Source organism: Triturus cristatus, chromosome 7 (genome assembly GCF_964204655.1).
Source record: "Triturus cristatus chromosome 7, aTriCri1.1, whole genome shotgun sequence".
Taxonomy (NCBI): domain Eukaryota; kingdom Metazoa; phylum Chordata; class Amphibia; order Caudata; family Salamandridae; genus Triturus; species Triturus cristatus.
In genome coordinates, this window is record NC_140590.1 from 1321684147 (window position 1) to 1321707258 (window position 23112).

General features: G+C 47.4%; 1 protein-coding gene across 4 annotated transcripts in view; it reads left to right on the forward strand.

Annotated features, from left to right (window-relative positions):
• LOC146811957 (uncharacterized) overlaps positions 1-23112 on the forward strand; it is a 1438216-nt gene that overhangs the window by 48492 nt on the left and 1366612 nt on the right. The window contains exon 1 of one of the 4 annotated variants that reach the window (XM_085618935.1): positions 11943-12042. The exons of the other annotated variants lie outside the window; for them this stretch is intronic. Within the exon in view, the coding sequence (XP_085475061.1) occupies positions 11976-12042 (67 nt within the window). The 5' untranslated portion in view covers positions 11943-11975. Of the gene's footprint in view, positions 1-11942; positions 12043-23112 lie in introns of those variants that run through there. 4 annotated transcript variants of the gene reach the window in all.

Genomic DNA, 23112 nt, shown 5'->3' on the forward strand with positions numbered 1-23112 from the left:
AAACAGAGGCCAAAAAATCAATTTCCTATAGGAAACTTTAGACACGGCTACAGCTAGAACTGCTGAACGGAATTACACCAAATTTGGTAAAAAGGTAGTGCTTGGTTCAGAAAGCGCCTTTTTTTTGAATGGTGTAAATCCGTTCAGTAGTTGCTGAGAAAATAAAAAAATTAAAGTTTCGATATATAGAGGCGCGGTGGATCCGCGCACCCTCCCGAACCACAAGCTGCATTCTAATTGGCTGTCAACACTTCAAACCAGGAAGTGTTAGCAGCCATCTTGTGCCTCGGTAGAACCAAGGCACAAGAAAAGAGAAAAAGGAATGCGCAAAACAAGAAAAGGGGGCAGGGTAGAAACACCCTGACCCCTTAGGCCTGCTCAGGGGGTCCCACAAGGACCGCCAGGGCCCAAAAAAGCATTAAAAAAAAAATATCAGCCGAATTTGCGCTGGGTGCGCGAATCTGGCCGAGAATGTTTTAAAAGAAATGAAGCACGGGCTCCCGTGCTTCATTTCATTGAAGCCCCTGGGTGGGCCAGGTCCTGGGTGCAGTAAAAAAATGTGTGGCGGGGCCCAAATCCCCCTCATACTACCCCGGGGACCACCACCCCCAGGGCTTTGCATAAATATTTGCGGGGGGGCACATGGGCCCCCGCAGCCCCGGGGACCGTCACCCCAAGAGCTTGTTTTTTTTTAAGTTTGGGGGTCTCTAAGGCCCCCCAAGTCCCGGGGACCGCCACCCCCGGGGCTCTCATTAATTATAATTGCAGGGGGCGCACTGCCCCTGCAGCCCCGGGGAACGCCCGGGCTTCTTTTTCTTATAAATATACCTGTGGGGGGCTCACCCCCACACGCCCCAGGGACCGCCACCTCACCGGGCACTAATATTTAAAATTGGGGGACCCCCGAGCCCCGGAGACGATCATCCCCGGGGCTTTGCCAATGTAGGGAGGGGGCCGTGCGGCCCCCTCCTGGAGCCAGTCATGGCCCTGGGAACCGCCACCCCCGCGGCTCTCATTAATTGTAATCGTGGGGGGCTCACTGCCCCCGCAGCCCTGGGGAACGCCAACCCTGGGGCTTCTTTGTTTTGTAAATATACCTGTGGGAGGACTCGCCCCCCACACGCCCCAGGGACCGCCACCTCCCCGGGGCACTAATATTTAAATTTGGGGGTCCGTAATGGGCCCCCGAGCCCCGGGGACCATCATCCGGCTTTGCCAATGTTGGGAGGGAGGCCGTGCGGTCCCCCTCCTGGAGCCCGTGATGGCCCTGGGGACCGCCAGCCCCCGGGGATAACCAAGGCCTCAGGAGGGGGGCCCCCCTCCTTTATAAAGAAAAAAAAATATATATATGGCCATGCCCCGGGGGATGGGGTCCCCAGGGCAGAAATCGGCCTCAGGGAGGGGAGCCACGCCGCCCCCCTTCCCCATAATTAAATTATTTAGAAAAAAACAGAAAAAGGTCCCGGGGATGGCAGGCCCCGGGGATGGCAGGCCCCGGGGATGGTGTCCCCGGGGCCATAAATGGCCTGAGGAGGGGGGCCATGCAGCCCCCCTCCAAAGAAATAATTTTTTTTAAACTGCCCATGCCCTGGGGATGGGGTCCCCGGGGCCGAATATGGCCTCGGGAGGGGGGCCACGTGGCCCCGTTCCATTTAAAAAAAAATAGGGGTCAGGCCCTGGGGGATGGGGTCTCCAGGGCCCATAAAATAGGTAAGGAAGGGGGACCACATAGCCCCCTTCTTAAAAAAACAAAAACAAAATAAGACACGATCGTGCCTGAGGCCCCGCCCCCTCCCAGCAACACGCTGCAAATTGGGGAATTAATTCCCCTTCAATACTGGGGGTCCCTGGGGGCCAACTAGCCCACCAGTTACCTCCAGTAAGTGCCACAGGGCTGCGTTGCAGAGAGGTGGTCCAGGCTACGCCCCTTTTTACACCTCTCTGCAATGCAGCTCTGTGGTGCTTACTGGAGGTACCTGGTGGGCTAGTTGGACCCCAGGGACCCTCAGGATTTAAGGGGACTTAATCCCACAACTTAAAATGCGCCACAGGGTGCGTTTGCACAGTGGTGAAGGGAGGGGGTGGGGCCTGAGGTGACCGTAAAGTCCATTCCCTGTAGGGAGATGGACCACCTCGGCAGTTTTGGATTCTCCCCCCTCATTTGCATCACCCATCTGAACCCGGAAGTGAGTCCCAAACAGGTATGGTCTCAGCTTCTTCAGTGCCCAGACCACAGTGTAAGCTTCCCTTCCTATGGCACTCCGACTCTGTTCCCTGGGGAGTAGTCTCCAGCTAAGGAAGACTACAGGCTGGTCTAGGCCCTCTTCGTTCAGTTGTGAGAGCACCGTTCCCACTCCATGCTCTGAAGCGTCGGTCTGCATGACAAATTACTTGGAGAAGTCGGGTGCCTTAAGCACGGGTGCCGTGCACATGGCAGCCTTCAGGGCATCAAAAGCCTTTTGGCAGGACTCAGTCCAGATCACCTTCTTGGGCTGCTTCCTGGAAGTCAGCTCTGTTAAGGGGGCAACAATGGTGCCATACCCCTTCCTTAATGAACCTCCTTTAGTACCCGGTGAGTCCTAAGAAGGCCCCCTCCTCCGTCTGGGTCTTGGGGGGCTCCCAAGCCAGGATGGTGCCAATCTTGGGTTGTTGGGGTACCACCTGGCCGCTTCCTACCTGGTGTCCCAAGTACACCACAGGACCCTGCCTGATCTGTCTCTTACTGGCCTTAATCATGAGGCCTGCCTTCTGCAGCGCCTTCAACACTTCTCCGAGGTGCTGCAGGTGTTCTTCCCAACTGGAACTGAACCGCAATATCGTCCAGGTATGCGGCGCTGAATTCCTCCAGCCCAGCCAACACCTGGTCGACCAACCTCTGAAAGGTGGCAGGGGCATTCTTCAACCCCAAGGGCATCACACGAAACTGGTAATGTCCTTCTGGGGTTGAGAATGCGGACCTCTCCTTGGCCCCCTCGGTTAGAGTAATCTGCCAGTACCCCGACGTTAAATCAAACGTGCTAAAGAATTTTACTGCTCCCAACCGATCAATAAGCTCATCAGCTCTGGGGATAGGGTGTGCATCAGTTCGAGTGATGGCATTGAGCCCCCGGTAGTTTACACAGAATCGCAGTTCTGGCGTGGTACCGGTGTGCAGTAGCCTTCAGGACCATGATCACGGGACTGGCCCAAGGACTGCTCAATGGCTCAACCACCCCTAACGCCAACATCTTCAAGCCCTCCTCTTTGATGCTGGCCTTGACCAAGTCAGCCAACCTGTAAATCTTATGTTTCACATGGCGGCTGTCACCGGTGTCCACGTTGTGGGCACACCAGTGAGTAAAACCTGGGGTCCTGGAGAACAGCGGGGCAAACTGCCCCAGCAACTGGCGACAGTCGCTCTGCTGCTCAGTGGTCAGTGTCGGGGAGAGGATCACACGATCCACCGACCCATCACCTTCTTGGGCCCACAGGAGGTCCGGGAGAGGCTCACTTTCCTCTTCCGCCCCGTCGTCCATCACCAAGAGCATGCTCACTTCGGTCCTCTCGAAGTGAGGCTTGAGGCGGTTCACGTGGAGGATCCTTAAAGGGTTCCTTGAAGCCTGTAAATCCACCAGGTAGGTGACCTCACTTTTGCACTCCACCACCTCAAACGGCCCAGTCCACTTGTCCTGCAAGGTACAAGGTTCCACTGGGGCCATGACCCACACTTTTTGTCCCGGTTGAAACTCGACCAGAGTGGCATTCTGGTCATACCACTTCTTAATTTCTTCCTGGCTGGCCTCGAGGTTCACCTGAGCGAGTTTCCTGAAGCGGGCGGTTTGGTTCCAGAAGGCCAGCATGTAACTAAACACATACTGGGGTGTCTTCCTGGGAGCTGCCTCTCAGCCTTCCTTCACCAAGCTTAGAGGTCTTCTCACAGGGTGACCATACTGAAGCTCAAAGGGACTGAACCCAAGAGACTTCTGGGGTACCTCCCTGTAGGCAAAGAGAAGGCACGGTAAGAGGACGTCCCAATTAAGCCTCATGTGTTCGGTGAGACCCTTGATCATGCACTTCAAGGTCTGGTTGAACTTTTCTACCAGACTGATTCCTTGGGGTTGGTAAGGAGTGGTGAACTTGTAAGTGACACCACACTCCTTCCACAGGGATGTCATATACTTCGATATGAAATTGGTTCCCCTGTCGGAAACCACCTCTCTGGGGAACCCCACACGGGAAAAGATTCCCCATTAACGCCCGGGCCACCACTGGTGCCGTCGTTGTCCTGAGAAGGATTGCCTCCGAGTACCGGATGGCATGATCCACCAAGACCAGAATGTACCTGTTGCCCATGGCTGTCTTGGGATCCAGTGGCCCCGCAATGTCCATCCCTATCCTTTCAAAGGGTGTTCCAACAACGGGGAACGGTTGGAGAGGAGCTTTGACCTTCCTCCCACTCTTACCACTTGCCTTGCAAGTTTGGCAAGACCGGCAATGTACATCCAACTGCCTTCGCATTCGGGGCCAGAAGAAGTAGGCGACAAGCCTGTCAAAGGTCTTGTCCTGCCCCAAATGTCCTGCCAAAGGCACATCATGAGCCAGACCCAGTAGGAAGGTCCTGAAACGCTGGGGTGCCACCAGCATACGGGCTGACCCAGGCTCAGCGACCTTAGGCTCGCTATAAAGGAGATCATTCTCCCAGTAGATCCAATGGGATCCAGACTGATCACCAGTCATCTGGGCTGCGGACTGCCACCACAGACCCTCCTGAGAAGGGCACTCTTTCTTCTCCGAGCTGAACTCCTCTCTGATGGGACCCCATTCTTGCTGCCAACGGCTCAGCTCAGAGATGTTCCCCAGTTCGGCTACCTGTTCTCCTGTAGGCATAGGGCGTCCCCCTCAAGGACCGCGTCCTCCCGGGCTGTGGGAGCTTCGGGGCCAGTTTCCCACGCCCCTTGCTCTTTCTCTTGGCAGGGACCTGGGCCACTGTTTCAGGCTCCGGGTCCCTCTGATCACCCTCTATGGCCGCCACGGACCGAGTGGACCACATGCCCACTCTGGCAACCCAAGCATCTCCAAGTGAGACCTGAGCTCAACATCCCTCCGCAAGGACTGCTCCAGGTCGTTACCGAGCAGACAATCTACAGGCATGGAAGGGCTCACAACCATCCTCAAGGGACCTGAGACCCCCCATGGACCTGAGACCCCCCATACAAAGGGAACCTGCGCCACCAGACACTGGCGCTCTGATTTGTCGACTGTAATTACTTGGTGGAACGCCCCTGGGACTACCTGCTCGACAGAGACCAGGTGACAATGGACTGAGGTCCCACTGGCTCCAGTATCTCTGAGGTCCTCTACCCTTCTCCCATTGATGGTCACCCAGGTGCTATATTTTTTTGTGTTAGGGGGCACCTGGGTTCCAGGGACCATATCACTGTCCCCTAGTGAGAAGAGGGTCATTTCTGTGGGGTCCCCACCCTACTGTGGGGACTCCTCCTCCTCCCCCAGTGCTACATTAGCCAACACCTTGGACTGTCCACCGGTGGGTGGCTGTGACCCCTTGGAGCACTGGGGGTCCCCCTTCATGTGCCCCACCTGGTCACATGCAAAACATTTGCAGGGGCCAGTCTCAGCAGGCTTTCCCGATGATACCCCTTGCTTCTCATCTCCGGGGGATGGGAACCTTTACCTTGGGTGTTAGGTTGGGGGCCCTTTAGAGAACTCCTGCACTTTACCCTTGTCCCTCCAACTTTTCTGCTGGGGACCCCGCCCACCTTTGGCTTAGTCTCCCCCAAATGCATTCTTGTGGACCCTGTTACTTACCCAGTGGTCCACCTCCATAGCAAGCTTCCTGGGGTCAGTTAGCTTACTGTCAACTAGGTGCTGGCGCAGATCTGCAAAACATAGACTGGATAGGTGCTCTCATGCAATCAAATTGTAGAGCCCCTGAAAATCTGTCACAGTACTGCCCTTCACCCAGCCATCCAGTGACTGACAAAACACATCCACACACTCCAACCAAGTGTTGGCATCGGACATCTTACTGGACCTGAACTGATCCCTGTACTTTTCAGGAGTAAGACCATACTTAGTGAGGAGGGTGTCCTTCATATCTGGATAGGTGAGGTGATAGGGATGTGCACGATTCTGTCTGCCTGCCTTGACGAATTACTGCCACCATCCGAGCCGGGCCTACTTTTTAGCTCCAGCTCCTTAAGACCTTGTTCAAGATCATCTTTCTTTCCTCCATGGCTCTGAACTCATGAACTCTGGTCCCACACACAAGGCTGGCCATTTGCTAGACCCAATCTTCTCCAATGTACCTAGTATTCAGTGCTCCCCCGCGCTTCCCTCGTGTTGGTCGGACCATTTTATCATCCGGTTCAGCCTGACACCTCCTGACAACACCATGCCAAATTCTCCTATCTTAAGGACATTAACCAGAAACTGGAGGAAACTAGACATTACTGTCCTAAATAAAATCCTGGGCTCGAACCTGACCATTTCCAAACAAAGAACCAACTTTCTGACACTGTGCAAAAGTGGCTTCTCACTGCCATAGACACGTCTCTCCCCCTCTCGAAAAACAGGATTAATAACCATCGCCCTCTAGCTCCTTGGTTTACTGACATTCTAAAAAGGGAGAAAGCCAAATGCAAAACGCTGGAACATAGATGGAGAAGGAAGTACGCCCCCGAATTAAAAACCCTCTATAAAAAGGCCCAAAAAATATATCATAGTCTCTGTAAATCAGCCCGTGCTGAGTTTGTCTCCACAACTATCTCGGATGCCCTAAACTGCTCCAAAACTCTTTTTAACATGGTAAAGGAACTTGCTGGCTCTGTAACTTTAGCCAGGCCTCCCCCCTCAACAAACAACAATGTGAAGATCTGGCATACTTTTTCACCCAGAAGGTTGAAAATATCTATCTGGATATGGTAAGCGCATGGGGTGATAACCCCCTTCCTTTGTCATCTGCCAACCCCCCTCCAATCGCTCATGATGCATCTAGAGCGGACACTATTCATCCTGATCAGGACTTATCACTTTGTGCTCGACGAACATCCTGGACTCGTGGCTCTTATTTAACGCAGCCTCCTTTTAAAAACTTTTAGATAGTACCAAATCTGGATTTCCCAAGGACCCCTTGCCAATCTCCGTGTTAAAGCAATTGGACTCACCATCCTTGCTTGCCATCATGGACCTTCTTAATGCCTCCTTGCAGGAAGCCATAGTTCCATCTGACTGGAAGCATGCTATGGTGGTCCCTCTCCTAAAAAAAGCCAACGCCGACCCAGGGTTACTTTCCAATTATCGGCCTATTTCCTTACTACCGGCTTTTTCCAAGATCTTGGAGAAACATATCCACATTCAACATTCCATCTTTTTCGAATCCAATAAGCTCCTCCATTCATCACAATCTGGCTTTAGAGCTAGTTTTTCTACAGAGACTGCTTTACTAGGGGTAACGGAACGGCTGCGACGTCACTTGGACGCTGGAGATAGAGTCACGCTCATTTTATTAGACCTGAGCGTGGCATTTGACACTGTATCTCATACCATACTGGTCAATACTCTCAGATCTTTGGGCATCAGTGGTTCTGCCCTGGATTGGTTAATTTCCTATCTAGCCAACCGCACCTTTCAAATCTTTTCCTCAACATCCAGTTCCGATTACCACTCCTTACCCCTACTCTTAAATCTGTATGTGAGACCCTTAGCAGACGTTGCGGAAGAGTCTGGTTTGTCCCTGTTTCCTATGCCGATGACTCCCAAATCATCTTCTCTCTCTCCATAGAGAGTAAGGCCGGGCCTTCTTCCCTTCAGCATGGCCTGGGCAAAATTGTAGCATGGAAGCAAAAAAACTACCTTAAGCTCAATGGAGAGAAGACGGAGGTCTTGATTTTTAGAAAAGATAAAGACCTCTGGGGCCCACAACATTGGCCCAGTGAAATGGGAGCACTTCCTCAGCCCTCCAGCCAAGTCTGCAGCTTAGGCGTCATTGTTGATGACTCGCTTACAATGCACCATCAAGCAGTCAAAGTGTCCTCCACATGTTTTACCATCTTGAAGTGGTTAAAAAAGATTCTCTGGGTGCTGCCCGAGTCTACTAAAAAAACAGTAGTCCAGGCTCTTATTACTTCAAGACTGGACTACGGGAACAGTCTCTACCTTGGATCCAACAAGGAAGTGACTCACAGACTGCAGATGGCGCAAAACACCACGGCCAGGCTACTTTGTAGGGTCCCTAGATTCGCCTCTGTCTCTAGTTATTTGCGGGACCTCCATTGGTTCAGGGTAGAGAACAGAATCAAGTTCAAAGCCCTTAGCTTTATGTTTATTGTAAGGGAGTGGAATCTGACTAATGGTTGCCCCCAACTTTTTGCCTGATATTTGAGTGGTTTTTGACTAGTCTGGCTGGGATCCTGCTATCCAGGACCCCAGCCTATCTGCTTTCTCCCTAAAACTGATGTGAGTACTCTAGGTACAAACCCAATTGGATGCTGGGCATGCCCTACCAGTCCCTTGTAGATGGTACCCTAGGTACCCAGGGCATGGGTCCCCCAGTAGGCCTACCAGGGCTGCAGCACTTATTGTGCCACCCTGGGACAGCCATACAAACTGACACCACCATACCACTACTGTAGTCTGGGTAAGGTGGTGCTAGCACCCCTTACAGGGATATAGGTACCCTATATCCCACCCCATTACAACACATGTACTCTCATAGGTCACCCCTATAGCAGGCCTTGCTAATCCTACCGGGCAGGGTGCTGAGGTATGTGTGAGGGGGGACCCCTACATGAGTAGGGCCTCTCTGCAACCTTCATAAAATCATTGCTGGGTTGTTTGTAGTGTAGCCATACCATATACTCTTAACCGCATTATAAGTCTATCGCGATACCGCGATAACTTGAGAATGGCTACACAGAACCATATCGTGTTTGGTGTCAAACATGTAGGAATCATACCCCCAGTCCAGTCATGGGCATGAGGGTACAATTCCCCCCTGCTAGAGGGGCGATATGGTAAAAGCGGTAGAATTTAGACACCAATTTAAAAGTGCACAAGTATCACAAAATGGCTACTGCCCGCCTCCTACACGACCCTGGCTGGCTGTTGCTGGGGAAAACCCCAGCCTTGCCAGCTGGACAATAGGGCTCCTGTGGCAGGGAGGTGCTAGCATCTCCCCAGACAGGATAATGTGGATTGGAACAGGGTGGGTGCACCAAATGTCCTTTCAGAGTTGCACGTAGGCAGCTGCAGAGACCTCATTCTGCATACACCGCTTGGAACCGGTTCAGGGGCATCCTGCCCCTCGCCCAGGCGGGAAACACACAAGGGTGAGAGGGTGTAGCCACCCTTTCCCGCCTCACCACTCATTGGTGGACACTACTCTGGACACTCCCCTAATCTTGGGGATAAAGGTGAATAACGTGGCCCCAGAGCCTCAGATTAATCTTGAACTTTACAGTCTTGACCTTCGACTTACTGCTGCCCAGCTGACAGAAGAAATCTCCCTTGGGATAAAGGAGTTATCTCCCTGCTTGGCAGGCACCTGAAACACTGCAAGTGACCCGGTTGGAACCTCGCTGCTCCTATGGTCTTCGACGACTTCCAGCACCCTTGAGGTGGGTTTCCAGCGCATCCCAGAGGCCAGTGAGTGTGCTCAATGAGTTTGGGCACCGTGGACCGCGTGGGTGCCGAGATCCCCAGTACCCCAGGACATCTGCCACCTCTTACATAGCACACGACCCTGACCAGTGGGGAAGTTGTGCTTTGGCCTGTTGTTGAGCCAATCACTCTACAGCAATTGTGCCAAAGACCAGCGCCCTAGCCCCCTCCGGTGGCCCGTGGGTGCCCTTTTACGCACTCCAAATTGCCACCTCCCGCCGTCCCTTGTCTCTCGACTTGTGGGCCCTAGCAGAGGTCTATTTCGACAATCAAGAGTTCCCCTGGTTGCTCCAGGCCTGCTCTACAGTCTCTCTAAAGGAGACTTCTCCCAGACCTCGTGGGTCTGCACTGTAGCCGATTTGTTTATTCTTCGTGGGGTGCGGTTGCCAAGGCTTAGTGGATCCAATCCGGGCACTAACACTGCAGCGACCCTTATCCAACGTGGGACAGTCGCCCTCCAGAAGCTGGCCTTCCTTGAAGCCTCCCGGAGCCCGTGGCTGCAGATCCAAGCTACACCACTTTGCACCTGAAGCACCCGACATCGAAGGGCTCTTTGCTTTGAGCCTCCTGGTCACTTTGCCGTGACCCAGACTCTGTCCCCTCTGCTTTCAGGTTCTTCTCTACAATCTTCACATCTTTGATCTTCACGGCATCATCAACGCTTTTGGCTAGCAGCCCTTTTGAACGTTTTCCCATAGAAAATCAGCCTGCGACCCGACACCAGAATCGACCTATGCACCCGGCTTCCCTGGGGCAGGTAACAGTGGTACCTCGGTACTCTCGTGGTAGTGGGCTCCTCAAAAGCTTAAGTCTAAAGTTTTAACTTTGTACTCCTGCTAGAAGTGACTTTAATCTGTGTAATTTCAACCGCGACATTCTCCATAGAGTATAATAGAGATCCCGATAGCAGCTACTTCCACTGCACGCGCCTCCCATGACTACAACCATACCACTTACCTGTGTGACCACTTTCAACTCCATCTCAAATAATGTGGCCAGACTAATCCAAACCAATTGGAAAATGGTAACCTCTGGAAAATTCCAATGGGAAAAAACACTGTTCTCCTACAAAAGATCTCACAATCTTAGAGATAGCCTCGTATCTACCAGACCGAAAAAAGCTACAAACGCCCCTAACACTGTACGAAATGCATGGGGTCTACCAGAAGTGACCGGCCATTTTCCATGTGGAAACTGCAGCATCTGCCATCTCACACAGGCAACTAAAACCCTACATCTAGAAGAAGGCAAAATCTGGACCATCAAAAAACACACAAACTGTAACTCTGCAAACGTAATCTATCTGATAACATGCCCTTGCAAATTACGCTACATCGGTATGACCAGTAGAAAAATCAAAACAAGAATATGTGAACATCGCAGCAACATCCGATGTAAACGCAGTACCACGAAACTCACAGAACACTACTTGGCTAAGGGACACACTACTAACGACATGTCCTGGGTTGTAATTGAACAACTGGAGTTAAACCAGATCAATATCCAGGAACGGTTGTTTGAAAAAGAACAACGGTGGGTATACAGACTCTCAACCCACATTTCAGAGCTGAATGACAACGTCCCTTGGAACAGCATACACTGCCCATGATGACATCTCAGAACCAGATTGACTCTCAGCTATATACCCCCTATTCATATTCTTGGTATTTTGCTTTTTAGTATTTGTGAGCCGTTGTAGGGCAATAGATCTCTAAATTACATATGACCTAACTTTCCCACACACGTCTCATTTGTCAGCTTTTGCATTCCCTAGTACATATTCTCAGATATTATATTGTCCTAGTTGTTTCAAATGAGATACAGTATAGGTTAATGCCCACATGTGTAATACTACAGCATTAGATGGTGCTCTGCATGACATTTTTACAATCGATGTCCTGACTCCTTTGCATAGCGCCACATCGAGACACTTCAATTTTGCATATGACTACCTGGACAAGGCTAACATCCAGACAATTCCATATAGCCCAGCGCTATTGCCACTAACTTTATTGAGACACCAAATGCACACACAGATATCTAGCCTCAGGGTAGATCATTGTTCGCCTGCTCCTTCATGCTAGGCTGAACACCCTCTCAACGAACCACCATGTTTGTATACTGTGAGCTTAATTTTAAATGCAGTTTGTAACATTCTTAGCTCTTTTCCCTTTTCTCCGTGTTCGCTAAGTATTCCTCATCGCGCTCACGCATGCGCAGCAAGTCTTCACTAAAATTCAATACGCTCTAGTGTTTTAGGTTCCCACACGTGACCTCCCGCCTTCCGCTTCCTATTTAGCACCAACCTATCCACTAGTATGGGGCTAATCAAGCGGATCCAATCGGTTGTGTATAGGTATATCGGACCTATTCCCCCGGACAAACGTGAGTAGGATGCTGCGATACGGCTAACGCCGCTGCACACGCACAATTCTAGACTTATAAGAAGCCCTAGATAAACGTGAGTACGAGACTAACGCCGCTATATACGCTTAGCTTCTACTTTCATTAAGCCCTTGCTAATCGTCAGTACGAGGCTCTAATACGGCTAATGCCGCTAGACTCGCATAGTTTTGAATTTCATGAAGCCACCACCTGCTGCATATACGAGATAGCTCTACACCAGTTTTCCGATCCCCACTACCTCTCCATTTTGATAGGGTCCAGAGGGGACGGTAGTTACCGATTGGAGGCACAACCACCTCAGATTCTAAGTGAGCCCGTTATATCAGTCTTCCATGTTGTTGGTCTTAAATATTGTTGTTGGTCTCATGTCAGTCTTCACGTGATTTTTATAGCACGGTACTACGCGCCACAATGTAATTCATGTTGTATAATGTCAACTCGTATGTCTCAAGTTTGTTTTTCAGTCTTTGTGTATGTCACCATACGCCACAAGGTAGCAGAATGTCTCGCATTTAGAGATAAATTGCATAAAAACACGGATACATCATCTATAGCTGATACTGTTTATGAGCACCAAGTGCCCTACTTTGTTGCGCGTATCTTTTTCACTGACTATTACACTCTTATGGATTCCCCGTGTATATCCACACCACTGGGGCACATTGTAGACACGCAAGCCTTTTCTATTGGACATGCATGCCCACCATGCCACATGCATGATACCACTTGCTTCAAAGACATAGGAGCATGCATTTAAAGAAATAGATGCATGAAAAAACAACTGTTTATATGTACTGATTAATTTTTTCATTTACAGGTACTCACAACAAAGGTTTGGTGAGTAATCATCGTTAACCACTACACTCACAGCACACTTTAGGGTGTGTGCTGATATTTACACTTCACGTGGCCTCTCCTATTTTTAGGCCACTCACTAATTTTTGGTCCTGAAGAAAGCCTCAAGAACCATCTAGAAGGCTGAAACTAGTAGACCTCATTTATAAGGGATACCAAGGCAAATAACACACCTTAGTAGAGATACCGAATATATTTTTAACTCATGTCCTGGGACCCTCTTAATAAATAATCGTTGTCAAAAGGGCATCTCTCAGAGACATTTTTAACTCATAGTTTCACTTCACATAATAAGTCACTCTCTTTTCACTCAACAACCTGCTCCGCTGTAACTCAGGCGTCGTAGCACAGCTGGGTTGCATTAGGCAATCCAGTTGGGCCCCGATGATGAAGCATGCCACCTACTAGATAGGTGGGTGAGGGGTTTCTTACAACAGTTGTGTATTCTCCTTCTTAAATTTACAACAGGTGACGGCGAAAAACGTTTGCTGCAAGTTACCTTCCTAAGTACTTGTCCATTTTGTTTCTGAAAATTCATTGGGGAAAAGGACAAGTTACCTTGTTTTCCTCGCTCTCTTTTTGTTTACGTTTCTTCTCTACAATCTTCACATCTTTGATCTTCACGGCATCATCAACGCTTTTGGCTAGCAGCACTTTTGAACATTTTCCTATAGAAAATCAGCCCGCGACCCGACACCAGAATCGGCCTATGCACCTGGCTTCCCTGGGGCAGGTAATGGTGGTACCTCAGTACTCTCGTGGTAGTGGGCTCCTCAAAAGCTTAAGTCTAAAGTTTTAACTTTGTACTCCTGCTAGAAGTGTTTTTAATCTGTGTAATTTCAACCGCGACATTCTCCATAGACTAAAATGGAGATCCCGATAGCAGCTACTTCCACTGCACGCGCCTCCCGTGGGTCCCCTTCTTCATAACCTGGGGTGTATTCTTAAGGGGCCAGCGATCCTAAATGCCCTAGGCATTGTCTGTAGAATTGTCGTGGTTCTTATACCACTTTTTTGATATATGGTTTGGTCCCCCCCTGGGGCCCTGTGATTCCTGTGCTATTTATTGTGTTTATAAATGCTTGTTTGAATTGTAACTTTGCCACTAGCCTCATAAAGAGACTGTGGGATTCTGTCTAGAATAAATACATATATTTTATATATATACCTGTGTGGGCTACTCTTTCATTTGGTTATTCAAGAGGTTATTATGGTAAAACAATAAGCTTAACAATCCTTCAAGACTTAGCCTGAAGACTGCTCTCCACAGCTACCACTAGGATAGCTTTCTTTAAAGGTTGTCTTAAACCTATCATCAATAAGAGTCGAATTGGACTGGTGCAAGGTGTCCCTATAACTAGGAGACAGCATATGCCAGGCCAACTTCTCACATTTAATATCAAAGCAGGAGTCGCCCCTCAATACCTGCAGTCTCTGGTCAGCTCTTATGCGCCCTCTCGGTGTTTTCACTCTTCCACCCAAGTGAAATTTTCTGTGCCGAGAATCAGACTGTCTTGAATGGGAGGTAGATCATTTGCATATCTCGGTCCCTCCTTGTGGAATGCACTTCCTATAGCTATCCGACACGAGACGGTTTAAACGCTTTTTCGTAAATCCCTCAAGACATGGCTTTTCAATCAGTAAATAAATAAACTGCCTCTCCTTATTTTTGGTCTTTGTCGGCACCGGAAAACCCTTTTTGGGTAGCTGTTGTGCCTTATAAAGTCAATAATAATAATAATAATGGTTGTTCTCTTGTCTTCCCTCTCACTTTCTATCTGGAGTTTTTCCAACTCGAACTTCCTTGCCTCCCGCCTGTCCTGCAGCTCCTCTGGGGACAGGGCCACTGCTGTCTGGCCGGAAGGCTTTCCCCCTCCCAAAAGCACATCCACCCTACGAATAGGCCCCTCTACCTCTCCACTAGGATCACCAGATTGCCTACTTATTTCTCTGGCTGCTACCCAGGCCCTCAGTGCCTTCTGTAGCTGTGAGGCCTCTGACTTGGGCTTTTAGGTTTTTGCAAACGAATTTCAATTCCTTAACAGTGTAGAGCTCCAACCTATCCTCCTCAAAGGCAATTTCCATGGATGCAACGGATGATGCTATTGACTCTGGCATGCTGAAGTAGAAAGTTCAACTGGCAAGATCAACAAAAATCGGCCAAGAAAAAAACGGACTAGTATGTGGCAGGTAATGGTCTGCGATATGGTAGTAGTGCACACCAATCACTGTAAGTCAAGTGCAAATGCAAGTCCTATCCTCACCGCTGACAACCAATGTTAGAAATGGGTGTCTCTTGTTGGCAAGTGCTTGCGCCTTCGTCCAAGTAGGCACCCTTCTTCCTAGTCAGGATAAGGGAGTTACACTCCTAAAATAACCCCTGCTCACCCCCTTGGTAGCTTGGGACGAGCAGCCAGGCTTATCTTAGAGGCAGTGTGTAAAGCGTTTGCACATAACCCACAGTAATACAGCATAAGCACTACAAAAGGACACCACACCAGTTTAGAAAAATAGCCAATATTTTTATATACATGAAGGAAAGACCAAAGACGATAAAAATCCACATGACTATATGTAAAAATCTGCAGTTATCAAAATAAGTTTCAAACAAAGTTTCTCGATGTCGATAGCTCTGTCCGGGGCTATCACGGCATCCAACAGTTCTGGCTGGTTGCAGGATCGCGGGCCAGCTACGGTGTTGAGAAGACTCGCAAACAGTACCTGTGAGAAATGCAGTGCGATGAATCAGGAGCGCTGGCGTTGGCCGGCGTCGGGTGCTGCAGTGTGAAGTGCAGCGGTGTGGCGTCCGGTGCCCCGAGGTCGTGGTGCGAGCAGTGGCTTGGTGGCGGCATCAGATGGCATAGTCGGTGAGACCAGGTTCGCGGTGCGAGCTGGTACTAGCAGGTCACGGTGCAAGCAGCGGCGCCGTCGTTGCTGAAGTGCTGTCATCGGCTGACGAGCGGGAGCCGATGGTGCCGGCGTCGGTGGACCAAGGCTGCGGTGCGGGATGAGGGTGGTGCTTCGTGTGACTTACGAGCGGTACCCTCGAACCACGGTGCAAGCAGCGGTGTCGATTTCGGCATGGAGCGGCAGCGTCAGGGAGGCCAAGGCGTCCTCGTGAAGCAAGGCGGTGTGGAGTACGGTGCCCACAGGTCACGGTGCGAGCGGCGGCTCTGTGGCGGCGGCGCCAGTCATCATCGGTGAGACCAAGGTCGCGGTGTGGGGTGTGGCTGTGCTCTCTGCAGTGCCGAAGCTTCAGCCTGAAGCAAGGCGGTGCGGAGTGCAGTGCTCACAGGTCGCGGTGCAAGCAGCGGCTCGGTGGCGGCATCAACAGGCTTCGTTGGTGAGATCAAGGTTGTGGTGTGGCGTTGCAGTGGGGCCCTCTGAGGTGCTTTCAGGACAAGGAGTCGGCGTTGGCAACGTGGACATTGTTGAGTCGCTTTTCCTCTGTTTGCTGCACAAAACACACAGTCCCCAGTGCTGCGGGCAGAAGAGCTTGAAGTCTTTGCTGTTCCTGAGACTTCGTGAACAGGGGACCAGCTCTACCTCAAGCCCTTGGAGAGACTCACAACTTAGGTTGCAGAAAGTCCAGTCCAGGCCTTTCATTGCCCAAGACAGAAGCAGCCACTGCAGGTCAGCCCAGCACAGCACCCAGTAAAGCAGTCGATCCTTTTCGCAGCTTCATCAGCTCTTCTTCTTGGCAGTCTTCTTGATCCAGATGAATTCTAAGGTTCAGGGCTCTGGGCCGCAGTATTTGTATCCCAAAATCCTTTGATCCTTCAGGCAGAGGGTGTCTGTGACTGGCCAGAGCCAGTTTTGCCCTCTCTGGTGTGATTTCCTGGCAGGAGGTGGAGACGGCATTGTCAGAGGCAGACCAGGCCCTTTGAGGTGCAAGGAAATCTCCTCCCTCTTCCCCTGTCGCAGCCCAGGTCTATTCAGCCCTTTCCTGACCTACCTAGACTAACCGGAGCCACTCCTGCTTCCTCGCCATCTGTTGTCCAAAACCCAGGCAGGCAATTCACATTCCAGCAGTGGCACACTGGATGACTGAGCAAGAAAATACCTACTTTCTAAAAGTAGTATTTTCAAACACAGAATGCAAAAATCACCTTCACTAAAAGATGCATCTTTAGATTCTGAGTTCAGGCATACTAAACCTTATTTCCCTACTTGATTCCCCGGGCGAGTTACATGTATAAGGTGTTATAAACGAACTTCCCATTCTGTCCTATGGGGAACAGGTAGCCTTGCAATAGTGAAGGACGAATTGGGTGGACGTTCACTACCGAGACATGCCACACACACCCGGGCATGTCCCACCTTTCGCGTACACTGCACCCTGCCCACAGGGGTACCTTGGGCCTACCTTAGGGGTGACTGACAGGTACGAAAAGGGAAGGTTAGGGACTGGCAAGTGTGTGCACTCGTTAGGTCTACATGGCAGTTACAATCTGCGCGCAGACTCTGCAATGGCAGGTCTGAGTTACCGTTTTTAGGGCTACTCTCAGGGGTGGCACAACCAGTGCTTCAGGCACCCGAGTAGCATTTGATTCACAGGCCCTGGCACACGCAGTGCACTTTACTAGGGGCTAACAGGTAAATCAAACGTCCAAACATGGAAACACGAATCAATCCCATAATTTACCATGGGAACACCTGCACTTTCCCACTGATAAGCAGTGCGGAAAGTACGCAGAAACGCAAAACAGAGTCAAAACCGGGAGGTCAGAAAGCACAAACTCAGGGGAAACACGCCAAAAGATGCCAAGTCTAACATACACATATATCCTATACTGCCCAGGCTGTATTTAATTCCTAAAATCCACAAGCAAGCTACCCCGGTTCCAGGCAGACCTATTATCGCAGCCATTGGTAGCGTGGGGGAGCACGTAACGCAATATGTGGACTTTTTTCTACAAGAATTGGTGAAAGAACTTCCTACTTTTATAAAAGACACCAAGAGCTATTGAACAAACTAACTGATATACAATGGGCGGAAGATTTGTTGTTTATCAAGTTAGACATTGAATCTCTTTATACGAGCATCGAGCATGAAACGGGTCTGAATGCCTTATCTCATTTTCTGGGCACCAGACCATTGGACTTATATATCCACAATAAGATGGTCTTAGACTTAACAACATGGTGTCTTTTTAACAACTTTTTTCTGTTTGGTAACGAAATATATCTGCAAAAGAGGGGCGTGGCGATGGGGGCCTGTTTCTCCCCCAGCTATGCATGTTTGAATGTTGGCTGGTGGGAGGAACAGGTCCTGAAGCACACTTTCCATTCTGAGTACTGTAACCATGTAGTGCAATGGTGGAGCTACATTGACGATGTTTTTATTGTTTGGAGGGGAAATGAGAAGAGTGCTAGCGATTTTATTGATAAAATTAACATCAATACTGTCAATTTAAAATTCACCTCACAGATAAGCAAACAACAGGTGGATTTTTTGGCTGTTAAAATATACATAAAAAATGGGAACATAGCGACTATCCTTCATAGGAAGGCCACAGCTGGCAATACAACTCTACCCGACAGTAGTGCACATCCTCATCACACAATAAAAAGCATCCCATTTGGAGAACTAATACGCCTTAAGCGAATTTGCAGCACAGAGGAGGATTTTTCTATGGGCAAACATGATGCCCTAGAAAGATTCAGAGCTAGGGGCTATAGCGAGTCCACCCTGGTTGAGGCAGTTAACAAAGTAGATATGAAACCGAGGGAAACACTCTTACCTGAAGCAAACCATGTGGAATATAGTGATACCACTATAAGCACCCCAAGATTAATCACTGCCTTTAACAAACAGGAGAGAAAAATCAGGTCCATCATTAGGCGCAACTGGCCCATTATCATGACAGATGGAGTTTTGGCTCCTATTTTACCATCTCAACCCACGATCACATATAGGAAGGGGCCTTCCATGGCAACACAAATTGTGAAGACTTTTCCCGAACTAGCAACAGCAAAAAAATGGCTACAACCAAAGCAGGGGTTCACTAAGTGTTCCTCCTGCAGAGCATGCAGGTTCGATGTGAATACTGCCTCTTATTCTACTCCTTTCAGTCCAGACTTGGTTCTGATCAGGGGCAGTTTCAATTGCAAACCTGAATTTGCAGTCTATGTTCTGACGTGCACCTGTGGCTTGAGATATCTGGGTAGTACCAAGCTGCAGGTGCACGTCAGAATATTACAGCACTTGCGGGCCATTGTCAACAACGATTCCACATATCCAGTGGCCCGGCATTTTAAATCTATGCACAATAACGATCTCAGTTGTTTGCAATATTTTGTCGTGGCAGCTATTCCCAAACCCTGCAGGGGAGGGAATAGGGAAAAAATGTTGAGAAAACTAGAATAGAGAATGATCTTAGAGCTGGACAGTAAAACACCTAATGACCTCAACAACACGGAGGATCTGTATCATTTTCTATAAACATTCCTCACGGCAAAGGACCCATTTAGATATGAACATGTTTGTTTGTGATCTCTTGAACAAGGACTGATTTAAAACGCCGCCGGTTTTTAAGGTTTTAGCCCTGTGTTTAACCTTGTTGAATAGGGTCATAACCTTTTTTACTCAGGGGTTTTAGTTGTAGCATATTTCATTAAATAGTTTTAAGCACTGGCACTTCTTTTGCGAGTTTGCACACCTCAGCCTTGTATTCAGATAAGGCAATATCCAGCATTTAAGCTGAAAATTGAAAACAGATTAGTTCTGTATAAGATCTTGACAAGAGGCTAACAAACATATTGTTTACATAATAATTATTGCATTTTGCACAGCCATAATTTGCACTATTAGTATGGTTTTTCATGTTTCTATCAATATATAAATATATGGCACATGATTTTCGTATGCATTTTTTGCACGCTCAGAATGTGAATTATAAGCATTCGTTAAGGGGCAGGTATTTTTATAAACTCTAATTATTTATTTATTCATTTGTTTATAATATAGATTTATTACCTTGAAAGACATTGCAATATTATAATATCATGTTTTATGCATTTACGCAGCAATATTAGGTCTCTTGTTTACATTGAGAATCTATTGATGGCTGGTTTTTACAACGATTGAAAAACAGACTCGCAAATGCCTTCCAATAAGATTACTAGTGTTTTTTCTATGTCTTTTAATCACATGGTGATGGCACTTTAACACTGCATTTAAAATTGGCGAATGACGTTTCTTACTTGACTTGTGAGCAAAACGCGTCAAGTTCGAGGTTTCTTCAATAAAATTCCATCTGGCCTCATATCGCTGGGTTTGTGTCTCTGTTCGCCAGCTGTCTGGAAGTGCAGAGTTCTAGGATCATTTTATATATAGCAAAACTAAAAAGAAACCTCCTCAAAAACAACTTAGTTATCAATATCTCAAATAAAACTTTGAGTGAAGCTCAAACATCATTGCTTAATAAAGGATTGACGTTTTGCCCCAACAAAGATATCAACACACCTAACATACGCATCAACCTTTACAAATTCTGTCGAAAAGTCAAACTTAAAAAATATTTTGATGAAAAATCATCTGTAACCAGACTGCCAATAACTTTGAGTCAGGAAACATCACCTTTGAGCATAAAAGATATTCCAATCCTGAAAGCCGTAACAACTTTGCAGACTAGGTCTGGAATAAGTGCAGAATCAAACCAACCCTCTCAAGAGACCAATCTAGAATTTTGCCATACGATGGGGTATGAAACAAATAGAGGTGGCAACAGTGGTTTAAAAACAAGATCAACTTTTTGTCCCCAACATCCCCCGGGAAACAAGATTGACTTATTCCATGAGATTATGGTGGAGGAGATCAATAAAATTTCAATTAATAATCCCACAAACACCAACAAAATGAAAAACGCAAAAAAGAAATTGTGGAATCTTACAGTAGAGGAACATAATGCACTAAAAGAACTAAGGGAAGACCAGAGCATAATAATAAAGGCCTCATACAAAGGTGGGAACATCATTATCCAAAATCGTGAAAGCTACATAGAAGAAGCCAATAGACAATTGGGTAACAAATATCATTATGAAAAATTGAAAACAAATCCGATAACAACTTGGACGGAGGAATACCATCAGAAACTATTAGCATGGAAAGACAAGAACTTATTTGATCTGGAAGAATACCTGTATTTGAAAACCGACCATCCAATAACTGCAACTATCTACTTTCTTCCGAAGGTGCAGAAATCAAGCCAAAATCCACCGGGAAGACCTATAGTAAGTTCCATTGGTTCCCTGTTGGAATTAACATCTCGATTTATTGACATCTTCTTGATGAATTATGTCACAGCACTTCCCTCTTATTTGAGGGATACGATGGATTTTTTGAAAAAAATCGAGAAGATTATCTGGAAAGATAAATACATCATGGCCTCGATCGACGTCTCATCATTATATACTTCCATCCTCCATACTGATGGAATTGCAGCAGTAAAACAGTTTTTAGAAACAAGGTCCATAAGCCATCTTGAACATACAAACATGTTAATACAAATACTCACATATTGCTTATCACATAATGTTTTTGTATTTAAAGGTGACCTTTTTCTCCAAAAGCAAGGAACCGCTATGGGGACATCCTTTGCGCCAACGTATGCCAACTTACTGATGGCTGTGTGGGAGACGGAGGTTCTGAAGAATGAAAAATCTGGGAACATGAAATTTTGGTCAAGATACATCAGCGACCTTTTCATCATTTGGGAAGGTAACAAGAACTACCTCCAGAACTTCCTACATTCTCTTAACACAAAAAGTACAATGTTAACTTCACTTTCACTGTAAGTGCAACGAAAATCATCTTTCTGGATGTAGAGGTTTTTATTCAAGACAAAAAAATATGCACAAAAATGCATAGAAAGCCAACTGCTAGCAATAGCATTTTACACGCGAACAGTTGGCATCCGAAAAATCTAAAATGGAGCATCCCCTATGGGGAAATGTTGCGGGCAAAAAGGAATTGCTCTGAAACCTCTGATCTGAATCTACAAATATAAGAAATGAGTGAGCGCTTTTTACAACAAGGATACACCCTGGAGGTAATAATTACTGCAACAAATAGAGTCACCACAAAAATAAGATCTGATCTTCTACAAACAAAGAGAATCCAGAATAAAGCAAAAAAACAAATGAGACCATGACCAGACTAATCATTGACTTTAACAACTAAAGCAATGAACTTAAAAGGATTATTCGAAAGCATTGGGGCATTTTAATGTTAGATGAGACTGTTCAGAGAGTATTGTCTCCTTTACCAAAAATAACGTATAGGAAAACAGCCTCTTTGGGAGATATACTCACACAGAGTCACTTTGAGTCCAAAAAAGAGGCAACTTCAACTTGGATCAACACTCCAGGGTTTTGGAAATGCTCAAAGGGCAAAGCCTGTGATCACGGTCAAAACATGACCACATACCAGCTTCAAAATGGTCACATTGAAAAAATTATGGATCATATAACATGTGAATCACAATTTGTTATCTATCTTCTGGAATGCCCGTGCAAAAAGTTATACGTAGGAAGTACTATCAATAAACTAAAATTACGAATTTTACAACACTTACGTGCATTAAAAACAAAGATATTATATATCCGATGGCAAACCATTTTCACGAATTTCATTCTAGTGATTGTAAGCAACTAAAATACTCAGGAATAAAGATCGTAAAACAAAAAGTAAGAGGAAGCAACAGAACCCTCGATCTATGAAGAACTGAGTCTAGAACAATCTTGGCCATTGGCACCGAGAACCCGTTAGGACATAACTTAGATGCTGAACTGCACGTACACCTATGATAAAGGAGGATAAAAATTAACTGATGAGATCCTTAATGAAATTATATCATCAAAATAGACATGGGAATCCTGAAATAATAAAAAATCAGAAAAACACTATTACTGCTATTAAAAACTTGCTCTCGTGACACATATGGAATAGATGGGAGCGAGATCATGAGGGATAATGTTTGCTCAGTTTGGACTAAAATTATATTTCTTTTTTTGATGTTATTGTGAGAATCTTAATACATGTATTACTCGAGGCGGCATGATTAGAACCTAAAGGTGACTTTTTCAATCCGATTTTTCAATCCAACGTTTATTTAAGATTTAGGTACTGATTATGTACTTTATAATTAATCACTATAGCTGTATATATATTTTTTTATCTTTCTCCAAAAA